The sequence below is a fragment of the Sciurus carolinensis genome, chromosome 7 (genome assembly GCF_902686445.1).
Source record: "Sciurus carolinensis chromosome 7, mSciCar1.2, whole genome shotgun sequence".
NCBI classification, from domain to species: domain Eukaryota; kingdom Metazoa; phylum Chordata; class Mammalia; order Rodentia; family Sciuridae; genus Sciurus; species Sciurus carolinensis.
In genome coordinates this window covers 31,142,391-31,166,796 of record NC_062219.1, presented here as the reverse complement: position 1 = coordinate 31,166,796, position 24,406 = coordinate 31,142,391, and the positions used below count along the sequence as shown (strand labels likewise).

At 35.7% G+C, this 24,406-nt stretch overlaps 1 protein-coding gene across 1 annotated transcript in view; it reads left to right on the top strand.

Annotated features, from left to right (window-relative positions):
* Positions 1-340: 340 nt before the first annotated feature.
* Positions 341-24,406, top strand: part of Tbpl1 (TATA-box binding protein like 1) — a 31,198-nt gene continuing 7,132 nt past the window's right edge. Inside the window, exons 1-2 of the mRNA XM_047557636.1 lie at positions 341-468; positions 23,941-24,118. Of these exons, the coding sequence (XP_047413592.1) occupies positions 23,984-24,118 (135 nt within the window). The 5' untranslated portion in view covers positions 341-468; positions 23,941-23,983. The remainder of the gene's footprint in view (positions 469-23,940; positions 24,119-24,406) is intronic.

Sequence of the window (24,406 nt, the reverse complement as noted above, 5' to 3'; positions counted from 1 at the left end):
AGGTCCGGCCCAAAATCCTCCAAAGCCCCGCCACACACCAGCCTAGCCAAACCCGAGGGGAGGAGGGGCCGGACTCTGGGACCAGGAAGGAGGAAAAGGGAAAGAGGGCAGGGGCGGGGGAAAGTGACGGGAGCAGAGAGAGCCGGAAATGAGTGGCTAGCGAGGAGCCCCGGAGCGCCCTGTCCGGTGGCGCTCTAGCCCCCGCGCGCCGTCTCTATGCTCCTCCGCGTCTGGTCTATTTATTGTCGCGGGGAAGCAGGGGCCGCCCTGTACCCGGAACAACAAAGCACGAAAGACGGAGCCCGAGCCTCGGGGGCTCCTAGCAACGGGCCGGGGCGGGAGTTCCATGGAGACTGGGGAGCGCGCCCGCCTCATCTTCATTCTTGTGCTCCAGCTTCTCCTTCGCATCCGACGCAACCGGCAGCAGCGCTGCCGCCGCGTCCTCTGCGGCCGCCCAGTCTTCCCACGGTAACCCCGTCGGCTATCCTGGGCGGGGGGAGGCGGGCCACTGGGCGGCCCGAGCGCCGGCCGCGGGGCGTCTAGTCGCCGGGCGGGCGTGTACAGAGCCTGGGCCCCGCTGCGGGTGGAGTGTGCGGGGGCGGGGACTGGAGGAGAGGAGCGAGGTGGGGGAAACTGGCCGGGTGGCCGAGGGAGGGACCAGTTCTTTGGAGGACCGGGAATGATTTGGGGGCATCTCATTAGGGATAACGGGGTGGGGGTGGGGCGTCCCTGAGTAGGATCTTTATGGAGTCGGATGTGGGGTAAGCCACCACTTGGAAAGACCGGGAAGGGAGTTCCCCGTCTGTCTCTGTGGAACCCTCAACCTGGGATTAGAGGGACCGTGCAAAGATGCTTGGGGTCCGTTGCTTCCCGGAAAACTTCAAGCGGCCTCTGCAGCGGCCGGAAGGCTCCCAGATAGCGGCTTCGTGGGCGCCTGGTGCCGCCAGTGTTAACAGCCCCAGTTTATTATCATTATTATTGAACCAAAAATTAGGCTTGAAGAAGGGTCTGGAACCAAATTGTGGGTAGGATCGGGTAGGGATGGAGAGTAGGGATGAAAGCTTAGTAATAACCAATAAGAGCCTTAAAGATAAATCGAATAGGGAATGACGGTTTTTTAAAAAGCTGTCCTTCTGCGGCGATGTGCATCTGCAGGCTCTGTTGGTGTGTTCATTGCAATAAGATTCAAACTGCAGCCAGTCCACATCTGTGAACTCTGCATCTGTCACCTGCAGATCCAACGCGACACTGGCAGTAACTAGTGTGAGCTTCTGTGTTTAGGGTTAAGAACATTTTCTGTCTCTTTCAAAGTCTCAGAAAATGGCAGTTTATTCAAATTCAAAAGTCACTTTTAGCACTGTCGGATTGAAAGAATTTTTCAGTTTGGTATACCCAATTAAATATTCATTAGTTTATGCTTTCTTTAGCCTTTCATCACAAACTACTTAATGGTTTTATACTTTCCTAAACCATTTTAGGTCAGTAAATGAGGCTTTTATGTGGCACATTGGAAAGGTCACATATACATACTGCAATAATAACATTTTTGTGGTCAGTGGGAACAAAGTTCTTTATGTAAAACTGAAGATTAATGATGAAAATGAAATTGATACAGAGGCAATTATGTCCAACACAGCTTATGTTTTGTCTTCCATTTCTTTTATTTAATACTGACTTCTCTTAAGCAAAATAGTGTCATCTTTATCCACAGTCCCACCTCTTTTCATGCTATGTACTCACTATATTAGTGTCAGAAATTGTAATGGCCTGCTGCTATGGGCTCGCCTAAATGAGGGATAGCTGGAATAGGAGTTTTGAGTCCAATATTTCATTTTAAGTGTTTATATTTAATCTGAATTTGAGATCCAATGTCTCTAGTTGAAGTAATTTAATATGTGTGTGAAGAGGTGGGTGGTTTCCTTTAACAGGGATGAGAAGCATGAACATTGGGAAATGAATTGCATTTTAAGACTCCAAGAAGAAAAAGTCAATATTATGATATTTGGATTAATGACTCACATACTATTGTTTAGTCTTTTCATATGACTATTCTATGAATGGTATTCTGAATGACCTCACTTGAGTTTGTGGATATTGACTCCCAGGATTTATTTCATGGCATATGTGAGACTTAATGAACTCCCTTGACCTCAGGACTACCATCAGACTCACTTCCCCTGGACTTCATTTGCTGAGTCCTCTGTCCCTTTTGAGTGTGAGTGGGGATCAACACCTAAGTTTCCACCTTTATTAATAATACAATTTCTTCTTTTATTGCCGTCTGCCCCAACAGTCCCTTCTTTTGGTGTTGTCTAGTTTCTCTCCTAAATTGTGTTCCAAGCAAAAACGATTTTTTAGACTGTATTTTTTCTGTTTTTTTTTTTTTTTTTTTTTTAAACAAAAATTTCAGTATGTGCCTGTGGCCTGTATATACTTTTCCTTAATGATACTTCATTTGATGTATTTTCCTTCTAAGTTTTTCCCCTTTATTTGGAGAAATGGCGTGATCATATCAGATAACCTTTATTCATTTTGAATAACTATTGATTGTAAATACAACAGGTAAGAAAATTATATCAAGAATCAAAAGATTATATTGAAATAAGGAACAGGAAAATGTTTGAAATTTTCAAACTAAAAGAGCTCTTAGAAGTCCAAGTGGTAATATTGTAGTTGTAAATGTAGTCACTCTTTTGAAGGTAAAAGGGTAGAGCCTGCTGTGTTTTAATTCTTATCCTAAAAAATTAATACTAATGTTTTCTGATCGTTTTGCATGGAATATTTGACTAAAGTTACATTTTGCCAAATTTGAGGGTACTACTTAAGTAAATTCTGCACATTTTTCTTCACATGGGAAATTGTCACACCAAAATTTTTGAGGATGTATCTATGTATAGAATATGCAGAATTTTGTATAAAGTAAAATAAATAACAAAACATAGCTGAATATTTTTGGAGCTTGTCATTTCTTATCATGGATGTGGGATGTTACTTAAATCAGCAAATACTGTACAGTCTAGTTGAGTGGGTGAATTCTGTTTTTAAGATAAAGAAGGCCAGTAATAACCTGGTGGTTGATTTCCTTCTGTTGCATCATAGACCATGTGATGAAATTACTGCTGTGAAAAATTAAGTTTAAATTGATTTTAGAAGAATTTACTGTAAAATGTTTCTATAGAGCCTCTGAACCAAAACTTCATAGTACCTTGAAAATTTAGCTATATTGTAACATTTGAACTAATAAAGATTTCCTGAAATTTATATCCATTTTATTGCACCATTTTATATGCTTTCTGCCACTTCAGGTGTGCAAAGCTGGATGAAAGATGTTTCCCTTCAGGTACTTGTTGTGGACTTATCCCAGAGAAATGACAAACATGGGTAACCAAACACTAGACACAAATTTGAATTTTTAATACTTTGTTACACACTGCCTAGTACTGTAGTTATTGGTGTATGGATATCATCTTGCCTGCTAAACAGAAGTTTCTGGAGGGTCAGTTCTGAGTCACCATCACAGTGTATGTCCATATTCTTCTGTATCTTGAAGATTAATGTGTTATTACCAACATATGGGTTTTTTGGTTGTTGTTTTCTTTTTTTATTTTATTTCAGTCACTCATTTAGTTGATGAAGAGAACCTTTTTGGAATCTAATTCTTGATGCCTAAAATTTCAGCATTTTTGTGGCTATAAGGATGCAAGTTAATAAGCAGCCAAAATTTCTAAAACATGACTAGGGCTTTGTTTTAACCAGTTGAAACAATAAAAAGAATGGTTGGCTGCTGCAACTTGAGCAGATACAGGATTTGCTGTCATCATGTGACTACACTTTGGCATATTTCAAAAGATGAAAGTCTGTATACATATCGAAGGTCTTTTGAGGCTACCCAGACAAATTTGATTTTTGTTTTATTACACAGGCTTTTCTTTAGGAGAGAGATGGAGTGTGGATATATGTATGGTTGTGAAAAAATAAGATCCCAAAAGTATGTCGTTAACGGAAAGGTATCAGGTCACATCAGATGTTTTACTTATCTGTTCTTATTTGTTGTTACTAAAGGGTGATTTGGTTTACACGGCTGGTTTTATGTTCAAAATTATGCTGCCAGGTCCTATTAAATGTTAAAAATCACCAAGGTGATTTTGGCATGGTTCATATCTACCTTCCTGTGGGAGTTGATAACAGAACTTTAAAATTTCATCAAAAAAATGCAGCACAAAAGTCTGACTGTTGGTTATTTTTACCATGAAGCATTATTCATTAAGAAAGAATACTGAACATCAGATGATGGTAGGGACAGAGTTTTCTCAGGACATGTGTGGGTAATGTTAGTCTTGAATTGTGCTGAGCACCTTAGGTATCTATCTGTAGACATTGGCCCTTGGTATGGTTTGTGTAACTCATTAACTGATGACTTAGAACATCTTAAAGTAAAACTTTCATTTCTATTACTTAAATAGCTCCAAAAATTCAGGTGTTACTCTTCCTCCTGATAATGGAATTAGGGTTGTTATAACATTTAAGAGTATGGACTATGGCTACAAGTTGCCTGTGTTCTGCATCATGGCTTTTTAGTTGTATTATGTGGTCTTGGGCAAAGTGGAGCTCACTGTCCTGAGCTCCAGTTTCCTCATTTGAGCCCCAGTTTCCTCATCTGCACTGTGGAGTTAATATTAGTATTATCTCACAGGGTTGCTGTGAGAATTAAATGTAAAGCACTTAGAACTTTGGTTAGATTTGAAAAAAATATTAGCAGTTTCTGTCAGCAGTGATATTAGGTAGTGTGTTAAGGGTGAGCCATTAGATCACTTGAAAGTTTTATTTCTTTTGTTTACAGGCTTTCTTCTGAAGCATTGAAATTCTTTTCTTTTTGATTATGAACCATTGGACTCATCTCTGCTGTTAGGTTTTGGGAGGGGGGAGTACTTTCTTATATTTTTGAGTAGTCACACAGGCATCTGGTTATCACTTGTGGCAGATGGGCTAAGTAAAGAGAGACATCTATGTTTCTTTGGTAAGGAAAGCCAACAAAGGCCAGACGCACCAGGTTGCAGCTATTGAAATGCTATTTCCCTGTGGACTTGACGGGTTGTTTAGCTGTATGGTACTTCTGAATAAAAGGAATAGTCTCCATTGGTTTCATTTAGCGGAAATAGTCTATTTTTTACTTGTACATCTTTAATTAATGGTAAACCTGAAGCTTGTTAGTGTCAGGCCATTTAACTTGAGTGTTCTGTGTGACTGTAAATGTTCTAAATAGTAGCCTTCTTGTAATTTTAGAAGTAGCTGAAAATGCTGCTTTGCCCTAGTTGTTCAAGAATCATTTTGTAGGATTATAGAATTATTTATTTATGGTAAAGCTAAAACCAAATATTGAGACTTCCTAAATAATTTGGTAATTCCAGCTTTGTTTTGGTTGCTGTTGAGATAGTGAATTTTTAAAAGTTAAGTTCAAGTGTTTTGGTTTAATTATATGAACGTTTGCAACTGCTGACTAAAAAAATAAATGTTTCTGCTTAAACAATGAATTTTAGGGCTCAGCAGTAGAGCGCTTGCCTAGCATACGTGAGGTACTGGGTTTGATCCTCAGCACTACATAAAAATAAAATAAATAAAGGTATTGTGTCCATCTATGACTAAAAATCTTTAAAAACAAACAAAACAAAATGAATTTTAGACTCTTTCCTGTTTTGTGTAATATCCAGGTGTTATTTTTTAGTTGAAATACATTTTTATATAATGTACATTATAGAAGTTTATATGAAATATATTAAATGTACTGTGCTTTAAATGTGTAAAAGTGATGTTTTATAATTCCTTTTTCCATGTTGTTTAGTCTTATTCTTTTTTTTTTTTTTTTTAAAGCAAATTTGTATTCAGGGGTGTGACTTTTGTTTTTCTATTTAAAGAAAATGAATTCTAGTTGAGACCATTGATTTAGTTGAACAACTAAATTGGCAATAATGAGTTTAGTATTGATATAATGTTGTTACCATTACTGATTATAGATCTGGAAAATACTAAGAGAAGAAATGATCTCAGCTATTTTGCCAAAAAAAAAACAAATTATAGAGATAGAGATAGAGCTTCTTTAATTTTGGGTACCCTGAGGACTGTGTTGGGAAACTTTTAATAAAGCAAGTCTCCAGGATATCAGTACTGTTGTCTATAATAAAACTTCCCTGTTAATATTTCCCTGCTGTTATTTCTACCACACTCATTTTCAGGGACAGATGTGGCTTGCTGTCCTTCAGATATCAAGATAATAAAGCCAATACGTAACCCAAAAGTGCAAATATGAAGATGAATATTTGATTTATGGCAGTAGTCAACATTTACAGAACAAATCATCATTTGAACCTCAGCTGAGACTCCTGGTAAACCTGAAGCTTTTGTGGAGCAAGAATCACTCCATCCTTTTCATCAGATACTTAGGTTTTGCCACAGCCTTTTTTCTCTCACCTGCTTGTGGCATAGCTATAGTGCCTTTCTTGAGCATCCTGTTACCTGTATGCCTGTACAGCCTAGTGACGTTATGCTGAGATCCCTTGATGTGATCATGGGTTGACCACAATTGGGGATCTTTGGGTTACAGGTTAGGGTGGTCACAGGAGGCACAACCGTGTTAAAGGCAGTCACCAATTCTTTAAACCTTCTCAACACAGATTTTATGTGCTAGTCTCCAAGGTATTTTGTCCTATATTCTTGGGGGATGTGAGGTAAAGGATATGACGTGGCTCAGTAGATTAAATAGCTATATGAATAATTTATCATCTCAGCAGCATATTGCTACCATAAATCTTTAGGTCAGTATAGCAAAGAAAACCTCTGGCTGGCCAGTGATCTTGAAACTTCCACTTAAGTATGTAGTGTAAAACTACTTGGATAATTATAGTTAGGCTTAATGACATTTTGGTCAATGAAGGACTGCATATATAAGTCTGGTCTTATAAGATCATAATGGAATTGAAAAATTGCTGTTACCACATATTTTTACTGTATCCTTTCTGTGTTTATGTATGTTTAAGTACATTGTTTTATCATTAACTACAGTATTCAGACAGTAACAAGCTGTGTGGGTTTTTGTAGACTAGGAGCAACAGGCTATATATACAATATAACCTGGGTGTATAGCAGAAACTATTTTATCTATGTTTGTGAACATACATTGTGTTTGTACAGTGACAGAATCACCTGTTGACACATTTCTCAGGATGTATCCTGTCGGACAAGTAATACATGACTGCATTTAATCTGCGTGTACATTAAGAATGTGTGCCTCTTGATTTACCCTTTTTAGACTTTTGGTTTTTGCCTGTTAAAATTGGAAGTGTTTCAGATGTCTGAATCACGTATCTTTGTCTTGTGTTATAACCTCACTCTTACTTTTAAATAAAAAAGTAATGACTTTATCATGAATTCCTGTGTAATTAAATGGTTGATTATCCTGAAAGTGACCAGCAGAGTAGTCATTGTATGATGGCTCCAGCTATCTTGGAATAACCTTAAGATATGAATAAGTTGGACCCTTGGGGGTGAAATAAAGGAGAGACTGACTTTTAGGGGGAGGGAAATGGAATATAAAAAGTGCTGAAGGTCCATATGTGTATTTTATTTAAAGTAATATTTTCTTGCATCAGAAATGTATTTCTGTATTTGTGAAAGTTCCTGGAATACAGCTACCCTTTAAAATTTGGAAGTCCAAACTAAAGTAATAACTTGTTTGGTTCAGGGGAACTAAACGTAAGAGAAATTGAGAATTTGAGTAGTTTGGGGCTGCACATTCCACTTCATTGCATAGTGTGAAACTACTTGGATGAGCATTTAATTTGTGTATATATTAAGAATGCACATGCCTGCCTTTTGATTTATTCCTTTTTACAAGGTAAATCTCCTCCCTCCCCCACAGTACTGGGGATTAAACTCAGGCCCTTGAGCAGTCTATGAAAGTACTTTACCACTGAGCTGCATCCCCAATCCTTCTTATTTTGAGATAGAGTTTCACTAAGTTGCTTAGTCTGGCCTCAAACTTCAGATCCTCCTGTCTCAGCCTCCAGAGTAGCTGGAATTACAGGTACTGTGCCACTATGTCAGGTGTACTGTTAACATTAATCTTTAAAATTCTTATTGATGTCATGAGAAATGTCTGCATTTTCTACTTATCCTCCAGCCCCACAATTCTTTCCTTTATTTGCCCTTAAAATATTTATTTAATTTGGCAGTTTTTTATTGAGTTTAGAACTAAGTGCTAGTTACTGAGTCAAAATCTAGTTAAAGACACATGTTTCAATTAAGCAGTTCTCAGCTGGGTATTGTGGCACAAATCTGTAATCCAGGTGACTCAGGAAGCTGAGACAGGAGGATTGCAAGTTTGAGACCAGTATGGACAATTTAGCAAGACCCCATTTCAGAATAAAAGAAGGAAATAAAAAGGACTAGGGATGTAGCATAGTGTTACAGTACCCTGGGTTCCATCCACAGTACCATAAATAAATAATAAAACAAACAAAGCCATTCTCTTCAGAGAGTTTGGTCCCTGTGGCCTAATAGGTTGTTATAACACAGACAGCACTTTTCATTTCAAGTCCTCTTTTGAGGTGCTCTTCTCCAAGTGTTGATTGACTGGCTCCTTCTTATCCATCAAGGTCTCATTTTAAGAATCATTTCTCATCTCTAAGATGGTTGAAATGCCTTTCCCAGATCGTTCCTCCTAAAGTTTCTTTTATCATATTGTTTCCTAGATCATATTCTCTGATTATTTTAATTACTGGCCTATTTATTGCCTTTTTTTTTTTTTCCACTGGAATATAACTGCTATGAGGGTTTCTTTTTTGATCATTTTGTTCTGAGCTGTATTCCCACAGGCGTTCGCTCACATCAGTTACATACTGAAGTGCAATTAAAAGTAAGAGTTTGTTAGTTGAAGGAATGGGGAAAGGGTATTCTAGACAGGTGTAAAATCATGAAAGATTCAGCCATTGCAAGCAGAATGGTTAAAAGTTGAGAATGTTAAGGCATATTGGAAGTGAAAGATTAGATTATAAAAGGAAAATTGGAAGTGGGATGCACACTGCATTCCAAACCAAGCAGATTAGATTCTGTTTTGTTTTTCTTAGAGAGCTAAGAGATATTTCTTTAAGTAGGAGTATGGTACAAATAGGAAGATAATTCTGGTAGCTGTTTGGGTAGCTATTTGATAGATGGACTAGATCTTGGAGACTCCTTGTAGCAAAGAGTTCCATTATAGGGTTGTAGCCATAATGGTATGCAAGAAAGCCTAAAATAAAACTTGATTCGGATACAGAAAAGAAGCTAGATTCAAAGTTAGCTGGGCGTAGGAGAAAATTGAAAGATGAAAGATGATTCTGAGCGCCGGGCATAGGACTCTGAAATTTTTGATTCAGGCATGTGAATGTTGGATGGGGACTCCATTCACTAAAATTAAGGAGAGACAAAACAAGTATTCCTAAGGAGATCAATGAGTTTTGTTTTGGATGTATTGGTTTAAATTAATAGATAGAACTAATAGATATTTGGGAAAGTGGAATCAAATCTCTGATAGGTCAGAACTAATATAGGCAGCCATAAGCTTAGGGGTAGTTGTTGAAAGTTGGAAAGCTTCAAGAGGACAGGAATGGGAGGCAGTGGTTTGTACAATGCAGGTATCTTAAACCTGTCTGAGAATGTAAGGAAAACTGGCCTCCTCAGGCACACAAGCAGACTCATCTGTATATAATTTCATGGGGGTTCCTCAGGAACAGTTGTTTCAAGCTTCCTAGAAACTGTCCTATCTTCAGTTAAGATATTCTTTCTAAGGAGCAGAAATATTTTGAGATGGGCAGAGAAGCCAAGGGAGGTGCCTCAGAAACCAGGGATGGGAGGGCGGGGTCAGGGAATTTTGAGAATCAGGTTCCCAGTGCTTTATGATCTGGAGAGGTCCAGTAGGAGGGAGTCTCACTGGTCCGTTGGATTCAGCAACAACCCATTCGTTTTTACATTTCATACTGTGAAGAGACAGAAGGCAGATCATGCCAGTTTACAGCATAAATCAGTTCAGGAAACAAAGCATGGTAAACAGGGTAGAAATCACGATGTTTTTTCTATGATAAACACTACTGATATAAGAATATAACCCATTTTAAGGGACTTACTAAAAGGAAAATTCCTTTGATTACCTATTATGAGGTTTCAGCCCAGTAGGTTCTCAAGTAGCTCCCCATTAAAAACATCTTAAAATGGGTTTAAAAATTAGAGCCCTGTCAAATTTAGTTAATATCTTGGGGTGGCTGAGTGAGGGGAGCTTCTTCATAATCTTTATTTTGTTTTTTTTTTTTTCTTCCTTAACAGTTAAGAACCAGTGTTCCTACTGTGGTTTGAATGTGGCCCCCACCCCCAACTCATGCAGGAGTTTAATCCCCAAAGTTTTATGTTAATGATGGTATTGAGGGTGAAAAATTTCTCTTCTCCTCTCTCTGGTATTTAGGGTGTGATACCTTTGGAAAGTAATTAGGTTTAGATAAGGTAGGATGGAGCCTCCATGACTGAATAATGGTGGCTTTATAAGAAACAGGACAGAGACCAGACACAGACATAAACGTGTACCCCCTGTCTCACCATGTGATAATGCTCTGTGTTGCCTGGGGACCCTGCCATCAAGGAGGCCATCACCAGAACTAATGCCAGTACCATGCCCTTGAACCTCTAAAACTGTGAGCTAAATAAATTTTTTTCTTATAAAGTTAGTCTACCTTGGGTAATTGTTTATAATAAAGGCAATTTAGCTAATGTAGCTTGAATTGAAAAACTTCCTTATCACTCTTGCAGTTATCTTGTGTAAAAACCCTTCCTTTTGTTTGAATATTATCCACTAAATTTCTTACCTTACTGTTGTACTACTTTAAATCAATGCTTAGTCTTTGTCCAGACTATAAATTTTAAAAAATTTGACTTTCTTTTGATCTCTTACCACATGATGTGTCGTTTTTAAAGTAACATAACCTTCAACTCTCAAATAAGAAGTTTTTAAAGGCGCTTACAGGGGAAAGAATATTCTATAATCCCGTGTGCTTTTTGTATGTTATATTTTTACTCTTTGCTGTTCCTAAGTAACTAATTTCGTAATTTCTTTCTTAAATTAACATGGATGTATGAGATAGACCTTGAAAGGAGTTGTCTACACTAAAGCAAATTTTACATAAAAGGTAACTCTGAAAAGCAGTTGAAAGAAAACTGCCCAAATAGGAAATTTCACTTGTGTTTTCACCTTGCTGTGCTTTCTCTTAAGTTCTTGTTGAGTTACCAGTGGTTCAAATTTGAACCTGCATTCAAAACCCTTGTAATAAAAATCTGAATACAGAGAAGTTTTATCTTAAGGTACACCAACCCTAACACCAACCAGAAGCGTGGAGAGGGTGTGTTCTGTCCGTTAGCTACCCAGTGTATTAACAATTATGCTTGTAAATAAAAATAATCTTTTAAAATTATATTTTATTAGTTTAATGACTAAATTAATTTCATAAATTTTACTCTCCTCTTATGGGTAACTTAGGACAAATATCAAACTTCTCTGTAAAGAGATAAATTTCCGAGTTTTTAAATGGCAGTCAAGTAAAAATGGGGACATGTGTGAGACTTAACAAAAACTGATGCCTTGCAATTTAAATGAAGTGAACATCTTAAACTTAATTTTCAAACTTAATATCCGAATCTGTTGTACTTCTAATATTCCTGCTTATACAGGTACCTAAGTGAAATTTAGCAAAATATAATATGTAGTACTTAGTCAGTCTTTCTCTATTTCCATCACCATCTTCCTCATATATCACCTTCCCCCCAAAAAACCTCACAATCAACTATTTGTTTTGATTTGAAATGGTTTTGTTGTTGTTGATTTTTTAAAAATTCATGTCTAAATTTAGATATTTTTTCAATAGTAATTTCACTTACCAGATTCATCAGAATTGTATTCTTTTTCTTACTCCTTGCTTTTAAATTTAAAGGAATGCAATCTGTTTTTGTGTTCCAAAGCTTGAGAACTACAATGAATAACTAGAAATCCTTACCATTTTTGAACACTTCTCTGTCCTTGGAAGATGAAGAAAGGATAATAATAGTAACAGTAAGAATAGCTAAATTTGAATACTTACCATGTGCAAGGACTGTGCTGTGCACTTCATATGAAATTTTGCTTAACTTTCATAGCACTCTTGATAGGTTCTGTTATCTGCCTTATTTACAGATGGGGATATTGAGCTTAGAGTGGAAAACTGCTGTGGTAAGGGTATGCGTAGTGACGTGGTAATGGGACTCGGAAGAGACACTGGCTTAGTCTTGGGTATCAGATTTCTCAGTCCCTTTGATTTGTTACAATTATCCTGATATTTTTAATTATTTTCTATTCTAGGATTTCCAAGTTTTCATTTCTAATGAGACCTAGACCAGTCCTGAACAGTTAGTTGATTCTTCTCTGATGATTGTATATCTCTTCTTAGATGTCTCACTAGTTCCTTCAATTCAGAATATCTAAACAGTTGTTACCCTCCTCCTTTCCTTGTCTTCCCTGCAGACATGCCCTCCCTCCAGTGTTTTCCATCAATAAATAGTAGCTTAAGTCATAAACCTGCAGTCATCCTCCCTGTCCCTTTTCCTCATCACCATATCAAGCGCAAAGCCCTGTTCGCTAAGTTTCCTGAAAAAGTCTGTCTTCTGTCTGTTTCTTCCCATCTTCAACCAGTACCACCACTCTCATTCATGGCTGCTACACTATACCCTTACCTGCTCTTATCTTCCAGTCCTATTACAAAAGGGGTGTTGCTATAATTTTTAACTGTGAATATTCATGTGCCTTTTTTTTTTTTTTAACCTCTCTTTCAGCTTACCATTGTTCTTCAGATAAATGAAAATCCTTAACATGGCACAGAAGGCACAATTTGACCCCTCCTTCTTCTCCAGCCTAATTTTATACCATTTTCTCCTTTAATTCTCCCTATACTGGCTGTACTGCCCTCCCCCCCTTTGGGACTGAACAGTTTATGCTTTTCCCTCAGTGCTGAGAATACATGCTGTTCTGTCAGGTCTTGTTCATTGCTGGATCCCTATACTGTAGCATGGGGCCTAACACTTTGATTTCCAGCCTGTTGTTACAAAATTGATTGAACAAAGATAATGCTGAACTATAGAACAACTAGGAGTTAGCCACATGTGTAAGTATAGATAAATCATTTTTAACCAGAGGAAGAAATTATATTCTTTATATATAAGTGCTTTTATAAATCAGTAAGAAATCTCAGAAGGAAAATGAACAGTGGATGTGAGATAGTTACCCTCAAAGAAATGTAAGTGGTTGGTAATATTGGAGAAGTTCCCCCTGATTAGTATCCAGAGAAAATCAGCTAATTTGTTGTTGCATTTTCATACCTCAAGTTATCATTGATTTTTATAAAAGTCCTTTGGTAGCTAGATAAGAGAGCATATACTTATGATCCCAATCTTATTTTTTTTTTAATTTTTTTTGTGTATGGACAGCATGTCTTTATTTATTTTTATGTGGTGCTAAGGATCAAACCCAGTGCCTCACATACTAGGCAAGCACTCTGCCACTGAGCCCCAGCCCCATCTTATGTAATTTGCACAGATAAATAAATGGATTTAACAGCCTAAAAACATGTACCTGTATGAACTTAGAAAACTAACACTTAGCAGTAATTATCACTGTGGTACAATTCTGAGTGACTTTTTCTTTATTATGTAATCAGAAATGACATGCTATCTTCTTTGAGTCATACATTAAGATAATATATTTGAAATATTAAGAAGTCTGCAAAATAAATGTTGCTTATACCTAATAAGGAATCAGTATACCAACTTTTTCAAACTTTGAGTTTGAATTCCCGATTCAAAGTCATATTCAGTAAAATACAGAAGGTTCCTGGCATACCATGGTTTGACTTACAGAAATACAAAATTCATATTAATTCAGCAGAAACCATACTTCAAATTTTTATCTTTTACCTGGGAGTCAGTATACAATAGGATACTCTCTTCAGATGCTGGGCAGCTCCCAGTCAGCCATCTATCTGATTGAGAGGGTAAACCTCGTGTTTGCGGTGAACTGTGTTGCCTAATATATGCTCAGCAGATTAGGTGTAGTAAATGCATTTCCATTTATGATATTTTTAATTTATGGTGGGTTTTCTAGGGTTGAACTCCACGGAAAGTTGAGGAATATCGTACCCATGTTACCCATAGTAGAATTAATATTAGCATTGACTAATAGGACATTACTTTAATGGAGCATATTATAATTGGTGAGGTGCTTATTAATTCCTCAGAACATCAGTAAATGATGTTTGCATTTTACAAATGGGATTAGGAGCCGTTCAGAGCTAGTACATAGTTTACATAGCTTCTTTTAGGATCATGTCTGTTGTCTTCACATCCAGGTTTTCTTTTTCTTTTTTCATTGTGTCTAAATCTTTTTTATTTGTTTCAACTGATAAATAAATACAAGAGAATTTTGTGAAACTGTTGGTAATATAGTAAACTTTAAAGAATTTATTTCAACTTTCCTCATCATATTTCTTGGAATGGAAATGTATACATTATCCACCAGTAAAAGCTTAATGGTCTAAATTTACACTTACCCCATTTGTAGAAACTTGAAAATCATTCCAATTAAATGAAAAAAATTTTTTTCTCTAACAATTGAAAATATATCCAAAATGACATTTTTATAACAGCCAACACTGGCAGCCAAAAACCCAAATCTACAGTCTCATAAGTTTAACAAAAAGGCCTATATGTTTAAGTTACTTTGATTATTAATACTAAAAGGTAGCTCCTAAAAAAAGGCAGATTAGCCCCTGAGTTTTCCCTTCTGGGCACTCAAAAGTTTGCCTTTACTATTTTTATAGATATGTTTGTTTCTGTGTTGAAACAGTTAAATTCTTAAGTAGGCTGCTGCTTAAACATTATTAAAATAGGATAGGTATTAAATTATGAATTCTTATATTTCAGAATATTTCAGTTTTTTAAACAAAACTGTTTCATGAGAACATAAGCTACTGAACATATCTTTCCTTAAAGACTGGTTCAGAAAATCAGCATTATTTAAATCTTCTCTCACCATCTTCTAGGCTCCATTGTAATTTTTCATTGACTGAAACATAAAATATGCCCCTATTTACTGTTTTGGCTTTTTTTTTTTTAATAGTTATTGGCAGCCCTGAGTTAATTTCCATGAAAATAGCATTATGCCTTTCAATAGATTTTAAGAAATCAACAATTATTGTGATGCAAGTTATTCACATTAATGGTACCTGCTTACCAATCTTTAGCCTTGATATCTAAATCAAGTATCATAAATAGTAGGTGGAGCCATGTAGTGAAGATTTTAACTTAGTGTATTGAGGGTTTTACTTAAGCCTTTATTAAATATTTTGTGTAATAAGGATGGTGGTACATTGTGTAATTCTTTCCCTTAGTTTAGATAAATTATCATCTCAATGCCGAACTTCCCACTTCCGCTACATCATGCATTCAGGTTCAAAAGGTCAGTAGAGCGATAAAGTTAGATGGACCAAGGAGCAGTAGCATAGCAAGATGAATACAACTAAAAACCTTTAACTTGTTTGGCAAAATTTTTTTTTTATCAGTGCTAAATATTATTTTATTGATAGTTCCTCATTGGATTAGCCCAGTGACCAGCCCTATTTCTTTTTTATTTCCATTTTTTTATTGGTGCATTATACTTTTAAAAAATTTTATTTATTCTAATTGGTTATACATGACAGTAGAATGCATTTTGACACATTGTACACAAATGGGAGTATAACTTCTCATTCCTCTGGCTGTACATGGTATTATGCTTTTTTTAAAGTTGGTTTATATAGTTATTCAGTTCACTTAAACATGATTCATGATATCATTAAAAAAAAACTGAGGCATACATTCTGATATATGACCCACAAAGGCCTTGCTTTTCAGGAATGAAGAGAACTAAATCTTAAAAAGATGATTGTGGTAGGCAGTCTCCAAGATGGCCCCCAGTGATCCTTACCTTTGGGTATTAATATCCTTGTATAATTCTCTCTCTTTGAGTATAGACTGGATTAAGATTGACTGAACATGGTGGTTTGCCCAAGATTTAGGGGTTGGTGCATTATACTTTTAAATAATGGTGGGATTTATTGTTGCATATTTGTACATGCATACAATGTAACAATATAATTTGGCCAATATCATTCCCTGGTATTTCTCTTTTCTAATCTCCTCCTTCCTGTTCCAAGTCCCTTTCCTCTGCTCTTGATTTTCATGAGATTTCCCCCACCTTTTCCTTTTTCCTCTCTAGCTTTCACATATGAGAGACAACATATAACCCTTGAATTTTCGAGTTTGGATCATTTAACTTAACATTAATGTTCTCAGGTTCCATCCGTTTTCTTGCAAATGACATAACTTCTTTCTTTATGACTGAATAAAACTCCATTGTGTATATATACCACATTTTCTTTATCCAGATCGGAAACCTGAGCTGTTTCCTGTGCTGCTATAAACATGGACATGCATGTATCATTATAGTATGATGACCTTAATTCTATAAGACAAACACCAAGGAGGGGTATAATTAAGTCATATGGTGCTTCCATTCTTAGTCTTTTGAAGAGTCTCCATACTGATTTCCATAGTGATTGTACTGATTTACCGTCCGACCAATAGTGTAAAGTGGTGTTCTCCCCATCCTCTTTTACTATTGTTTGTATTCTTGATGGTTACCATTCTTATTGGAGTGAAATGAAATCTCAAATGTAGTTTTGATTTGCATTTCCCTGATTGCTAAAAATGTCGAACATTTTTTTCATATACTCGTTGGTCATTTGTATTTCTTCTTTTAAGAAATGTCTGTTTAGTTCATTTGTCACTAAAGCTCTTTAGTATAATTTGAAGTCAGGTATTGTGATGTCTCCAGAATTGCTTTGTTTTGACTGTTTAGGGTCTTTCATTCTTCTTAATGAATTTTAGGACTTTTTTTCTAGTTCTGTGAAGAATGCCATTGGTACTTTGATGGGGATTGCATTGGATCTGGATATTGGTTTTGGTAATATGGCCTTTTTAACAATATTCTGAATTGAATTTTAACAATATTCAATATCCATGAACATGGGAGGTCTTTTATATCTTCTTCCGTTTCACTCGTCAGTGTTCTGAAGTTTTCATTGTAGAGGGCTTTTGCCTATTGGTTATATTTATTTCTAGGGTTTATTTTTGGTTTTGTTTTGTTTTTGAGACTATTGTGACTGGAATTGTTTTCTTGATTTCTTTCTCAGCAGTTTCATTATTGCTGTGTAAGAAAGCTATTGATTTTTGTATGTTGAGTTTATAACCTGCTACTTTATGAACTCTGGCAGTCTTTGGTGGAGTCTTTTAGGTCTTCTATATATAGAATCATGTCATCAGCAAATAGAGATAATTTACCTTTTTCTTTTTCTATTTGTATCCCTTTAATTTTATTCTCTTGCCTGATTGCTATGGCTGTGGTTTCAAGAACGAGAAGTGGTAAGAGTGAACATCCTTGTCTTGTTCCAGATTTTAAAGGAAATGCTTTTAGCTATTTTCTATTTACTATGATGTTGGTTTTGGGTTTTTCATATAGAGGCTTTATCATGTTGAGTTCCTCCCATTCTAGTTTCTTCAGTATTTTTATTATAAATGTGTGCTGAATTTTATAAAAGTCTTTTTCAGCATCTACTGAAATAAATATGTGATTTTTATCCTTCTATTTATGTGGTCAATTATATTTATTGATTTGCATATCTTAAACCATCTTTGCAGCCCTGAGATAAAACCAAGTTAGTCATGATGCACAGTCTTCTTAATGTTGTTTAGCATGATTTGCTAGTATTTTATTAAGGATTTTTGCATCTTCATTTATCAGGAATATTGGTCTATAGCTTTCTTTCTATGATGTTTCCATATCTGGTTTTGATGTGAGGGTGCTACTGGCTTCATAGAAGGAATTTGAAAGTTCTATCCCTTTCAGTTTCCTAGAATAATTTGAGGAATATTGGTATTAGTTGTTCTTTAAAGATCTGGTAGAATTAGTTGAGAATCCATCCGGTGTGGGCTAGCTGCAAACTTTTTCTTAAACGGCCACAGTAAATATTTTAGGTTTGTGGGTGATTTGATCTTTGTCAGAACCGCTCAGCTGTGCCACATAGTCTGTATAGAACACATGCGCATGGCTGTGTTCCAATAAACTTTAACAAAACAGACACTGGTCCATTGGCTGTAGTGTGCTGACCCCTGCCAAACCTTTTGTGATCTATTTTATTTTGTTTTGCTTCTCATCTGTTGCTCTGGCATCAGTTCATTAAACAATATTGTTTAGTTTCAGTATTCAACTGTGGATCCATCAAGCAGTAGTAGCTACTATTTAATGCACATTTGGTGCTATGCTATGTACTTGAAATTGATAATCACATTTAATTCATTGAAGTAACCTGGAGATGTAGATGATTGTATCACCAATTTACAGAAGAGTAAATGAAGACTTAGAGGTTAAGTAACTGATGCATTGTTGCACAGTTAAATGTAAACTCTAGGTAAAAGCTGCCTTTTGTAGGGTTTATACTGTACAGTCAAGCAGATGTGAAAGAACGTGCTCTAAAAGACAAAATGTTCTTTTTTTCCCTATCTTGGTCATCATTGTTACTTGACAGTTAGGGACTGTCCTTTTTCTGATATGCTGTGTTATTTTGGGAAAGTTATAGAGAATCTGAAGTTAGTTTGGATGGCATATCATACTTTTAGATTAGTAATCATGTGTGTTCATGCTGCATTTGCCAGTTGATCTGCCATTTCTCCAATTTCAGATGGTAATTTTGTGATTAAACCTTTGAGGCCTGTCCCTCAGTATCCTCAGTGTAACTTGAATGCACATCAAATAGTGAGATTCTACTTTACTTTAGAATCAGTTTTAGTTTTAATGTTTTGGTTTTCAATTAGATTTTAACGTTATTTTTGCTTTGTTTTTATGATACTGTTTATTGTGACTTTTCAAAGTTTAAATCTTAACCCGGGTGGGGTTTTAAATGTTAGTCTTTGATGAAATTGATCTTACGAGCCAGGAGATGGCAGTGTTTTCCAGGTGATAGTTGAACGTCCTGTTTGTGGTAGTTGCTGGAGTAATGTTTTATAATACCACTGAAAAGTTAGAGGATCTAAAATACAGATAATATATTCTTGATGGACAATTCTTTATGGAAAGCCATTGAGCAAGGAATAAACTGTTAAAATTTCTATAATGCTTTTTCATAAAAATCTAGGAATATAACATTTCCTGAAGGTAGGATAGCTGGAGTTTTGAACTGGACTTTTTGCTAGAAGGAAACATTTAACAAATCCAACTCATACCAGGCATTTATTCAAGAACCAGGAAAAAATGCTTGATCAAACCATGTCTTAATATTAGACCATGGCAGTGAGCAAATTGTTGATTTTTTTTTTTTTTTTTTTTTTTGCGGTGCTAGGGATGGAACCCAGGGACTTGTGCTTGCAACGCAAGCACTCTACCAACTGAGCTATCTCCCCAGTCCTGTTGATGTACATATAAATGGAAATAACTTTATTTTTCCTTATGGTAAACCTAACATACTTGTTGTTGTTGTTGTTTTGTTTCTTTTTTTATCAGATTCTAAAAAAAAGTTGAATAATAATAATAGACACTGATGTGGCAATTCTGAGTAGAATAATTGTTAACATTTTGGCAGATACAAGTAATAGAAATGCATACCTAGATACATAAATGAAAATGAACTTATTAGACTTAGGTAATATTTTTTTACTCTAACAAACATGGATCTGTCTAAGCCCATGCAATTTTATACTTTATGAAATATGTTTAGCAGTATATGAGATTTATACTTTATTTAACCAGTTCCTTTTAGATTGACTTGTAGGTTGTCTATATTATTAGCAAAATTTCTGTGTATAATCGTGTATAATTTGCTCAGTTCAGTTATTTCTCAAGATGTATGTTTATTACAAAGCTTGACGGCAGTTCCACATATGTATATGGACATTTTAAATCATTTGAATACTCAAGTAGAAAAAATTCTTTTTTCCAAATTGTAAGAGAATTTTGGCTTACACCTTGTCAGCACTATTTGCTATTTACCAATATGAATAAATGGTATCTTATTCTTTTGTCAGCACCTTCTCAATTACTCATAAGTTTAATGTGTGTGTGTGTGTGCTCACATACCTGGGCACACAAAACTTCTAAAAATTAACTTAATCCAAGAAAAATAATAATAGAATTTAGATATAATCAGAAGCAAGGGATCAATGAAAATACTGTATATCCAACTTTAGTAATACCTAAAGCACTGGGTTGCAATACCCTTAAATATTCATGCAAGAAAAGAGAAAAATAAAATTAAAGTAGTAAGCATTCAGTTTGCTTTTCAGCATAAGAAGTTAGGCAGAGAATTAAACAGGATCAAATGCTGATAGTTTTGTTCTTTGAAGAAAGAAGTAAAGCCTTTTAGCAAGATTGAGGGGAACAAAAAAGCAAATAAGTGATACTAGAATATTTCATGCAGTAATACTAAAGTTAGCAGGCTTAATAGTTTTGTGAGTTCAAAAGTCATCTCCTAATACCTCGTTTTCTGTAGAGTTGATTGAACGTTCCTTTTGGAGCTATACAAACTAGAAAAAACTATACACATTTTCATGGATATTGTGTTAAAGGGCTTATAAGGAAGAAGAAGGTTCTTTCACATTCATATGAAAATACGAGGTTTGGAAGTAATGTTTTCAGCCTTGCTAACAAGTTTTTTTTTTTTTTTTTCCATTCCTAGAATAAACAGAATTCTAGGTATATGAGAAATTTAATATAGATGTGGTGTTGAAATGTTGGATTTTATAGCATTCGTTTCCAAATAATAATTGAACATTTAGTCTTTGCCAGATGCAGTGTTGAGCCGTGGACATTTATAGACATTTCAGACATTTATGGTATTTGATCTTGAGAAGCTTAGAATTTGTATAGGAAATGGATAAACTAGATAAACTAGATGCCAAATCATAGGTACCATAAAAGAAGCAATTTGGAATATTTCTTCCAAGTAGGAATTAGTTTTTACCATCTTCCTATAGCTATTTTGTTGTTTTAATTTAAGCAAAATTATATGTATATATTTTCAGGAGCAACCTAAGCATTTTGAACTACAAATATTCATGTAGACATTTTTAACCCCCTGATGTATTATTTACACTTAAAACTGGAAGAGATATAGTAGGCCCTCAGATGCTTTGTAGAAATTGAAATTTGTCTGTTTCACTGAATTGCCATTCTAGTTATCCTCTTTTAAAAGGCCGTATGTTTAAGAAGTGACTCTTTGTTAATATCCAGTACTATGCTCTTATGATGACAGCCTCTTTCTTTTTTAAGTACTGCTTTTCCTGTTTCTTTGATTATAGAAACTTCTTATTAAAGCCATAGTATAGTCTGAACCTGTTTGCCAGTTTACTCATCTAAAATATAACCACTTTATAATTTAGAATGAACTATTCCCATGACCTAATTTTTAGAATTTAAGTTGCTGGCATGTAGAAACCATTGTCAATCTTGATTAATTTCAAGACTTCTTTGCGTTCACAAATATTTTATCTCTTCTTTCCTGGCCTTTTTATCCTACACATGTCCTTGTATTATTCCCCTCAGGCAATTCAGTAGTTTTAAAACTCCAAGTAATAAATTTGAGTCAGTTCGTTTTAACCTGTTTGATATTTTTTTTTAAGTCTGTCGTGAAAGAGTCAACTTCTTCATTTATTCTTCATTCAAAGTTTCTCCTTAAGTATTTGGTTTTTATAGCTTCTCCTCCCGCACCCTGCAGCAGTTAGGATTAGATTAGGCTATGTGTAACAAAAATTCAAAATGAGGGCAATTGATTTTTCTCTCACACATATGAGATCTAGAGTTAGGAAGTACAGAAATAATAAAGAGCGACAGCATTAGGACCAGCCTTCTGTTTCATCTCATTGTCTCATTTAGCTTTAGCTCTCATGTCCAAATTCTAGGCAGTAAGAGTAAAGGACAGAAAGGCAAAGGAGTCCTTGGCTTAGCTTGTCATTCTAAGCAGACATCCCAGGAAACAGTAACCATTTCATTTTATATATCATGAACCAGAACCTAGTTTTGTGGCCATTTGACTGTGTCTGTTGCCAGGGAGCCTGAATTCTCAAGTATTTTATTTCTGTCACAGCGTACCCAGCTAGACATCTGGGTTCTGGTCATTATGAAGGAAGGGTAGAAGTAATGTTAGAGTAAGCACCTTGGAGCCTCTGCCTCACAGTTATTTCATAGTCTTCGTAGGAAAAAGCCTACTGGTGATCAGATGGCTTAATAAATTGGCTATAGTATAATTATGTGAAGTGATGTGAAGAAACCTCTGATCTGCCTGTCAATCTGAACTTTCATCACCAGCCATTGTCATTTGCTGTCTTGTTATTTCCCAGATGTGTTTCCTACTTTTCATACATTATTATTACTTAAAAAAAAATTTTTTTTTTTCAGTACTGGGCATCAAACCCAGGGCCTCATGGTTTTGGGCAAGCATTCTACCACTGTGCGACACCCCAGCCCTCTCATTCAGTTTTTGTACAATGCTCACGCCATTCTGGTAGGCACTATTCCATGTTGCAAATGAGACCACTAAGGCACAGCCCTCTCCTGCCACCCTTCCCCCACCTCTTATACATAGAAATGACTTGGGGTAGCTCAGACACACATAAGGAACAAAAATAAAATTACATGCAGAGTAAACGGATATGAGAATGGTAGAGTTAGCAAACCTAGTGAAGTTGGGGTACAGTTGATATACAAAATTAAGTATGGTTTTATAGAGATGTAAGAAGTCTTGGTCTGTCTTTTTTGTTTTGTTATAAACTAAAAGGCAAAAAAAGGAAATTTTCTGTTTGGGCTCTTGGCATGTTCATTGTTTGGGTCATATAATAATTTGAATCCTTCTATAAAATATTAGCTTTTCATGTTTTGTCTACAAGGAATCATAAAGATAATCATGGTATGTTGTTACTGTTTACTGATTTGTATGTGTGGAAGGCAAGAGTTAGGAAATGCAAATAGCCATTGTTTTATTTTTTTAAATGCTGAAACCCAAAGAGCATCTTTTAGCTGGTTATAGGTCATGTGCTTAGTAAGAAATAGGGCTTGCTTATTTATTTGTATAAATGCTGTTATAGGAGTCTTGGAAAACAAATATTGGTATTGCATAACTATTTGTTAGAGCTTCCCTTATACACAGGTACATGAGCTCCTTAAGGATAAAAGAGTTTGCCTTATTCATTTTTTTCCTTCCAGTGTCCTCATCATACAGGAAGTATTTATTGAGTGAAGAATTAATGAATGGCTAGTAAAGGAAAAAATCTATTAGATGTTATTAATAATATTTATGCTTTAAATAAGTCAGTTACACTGCCTGAAATAGAGTCAAAGATAGGTGAATATGTAGTCCCACCAAGTTGTATGAAGTAGTAATACCACTACTCATGTTTAGACATTGGGACTATAATGTCCAGTCCTTGAACCTGGAATGTTTTGGGACTTGCCAGAACTGTGGTACATCTGGAACATAGTGGTTATAAAGGCAAGTACCAGGATATAAGTCTGGCAAATTATTGGCATGCGAAGTTTACTTATTAAGGAATGAAAGTTTGGTTTAGTTTTTGAAGTACATTATATGGCATGCTAATTTTTTTAAACAAATGACATTTTTAGTGGTAAGGAGGGACATGATATGATTTTAGTAACATTTGAAAAATACAGATTTATTTCTTACATTTTTATTCTAGGGCTATTTGTGAAAATAAATGAACAAAACATTGGAGTTTAATGGCTTGTTTTGTTTTGTTTCTCAGGATGTGATCTTCGAGGCCAGAAGCTAAGTTTTAAACTACCCCAATGGATGCAGATAGTGATGTTGCATTGGACATTCTAATTACAAATGTAGTCTGTGTTTTTAGAACAAGATGCCATTTGAACTTAAGGAAGATTGCTTTGGAGGGAGCAAATGTAATTTATAAGCGTGATGTTGGGGTAAGTATCTGAATTTTGTATGTATAGTATCATAACCTAATTTTATACTTCTGTGAACAATACTACAGATAGTTTATGAGGTTGTTTGTTACAGTTTTTGTACTGCAGATTGAACTTAGGGGCACTTAACCACTGAGCCTCATCCCCAACCCTGTTTTGTATTTTATTTAGAGATGGGGTCTCACTGAGTTGCTTATGGCCTCAGTTTGGCTAAAATCTGGCTTTGAACTTGTTATCATCCTGCCTCAGTGTCCTGAGCTGCTGGGATTATAAGCATGTGCCATTGCG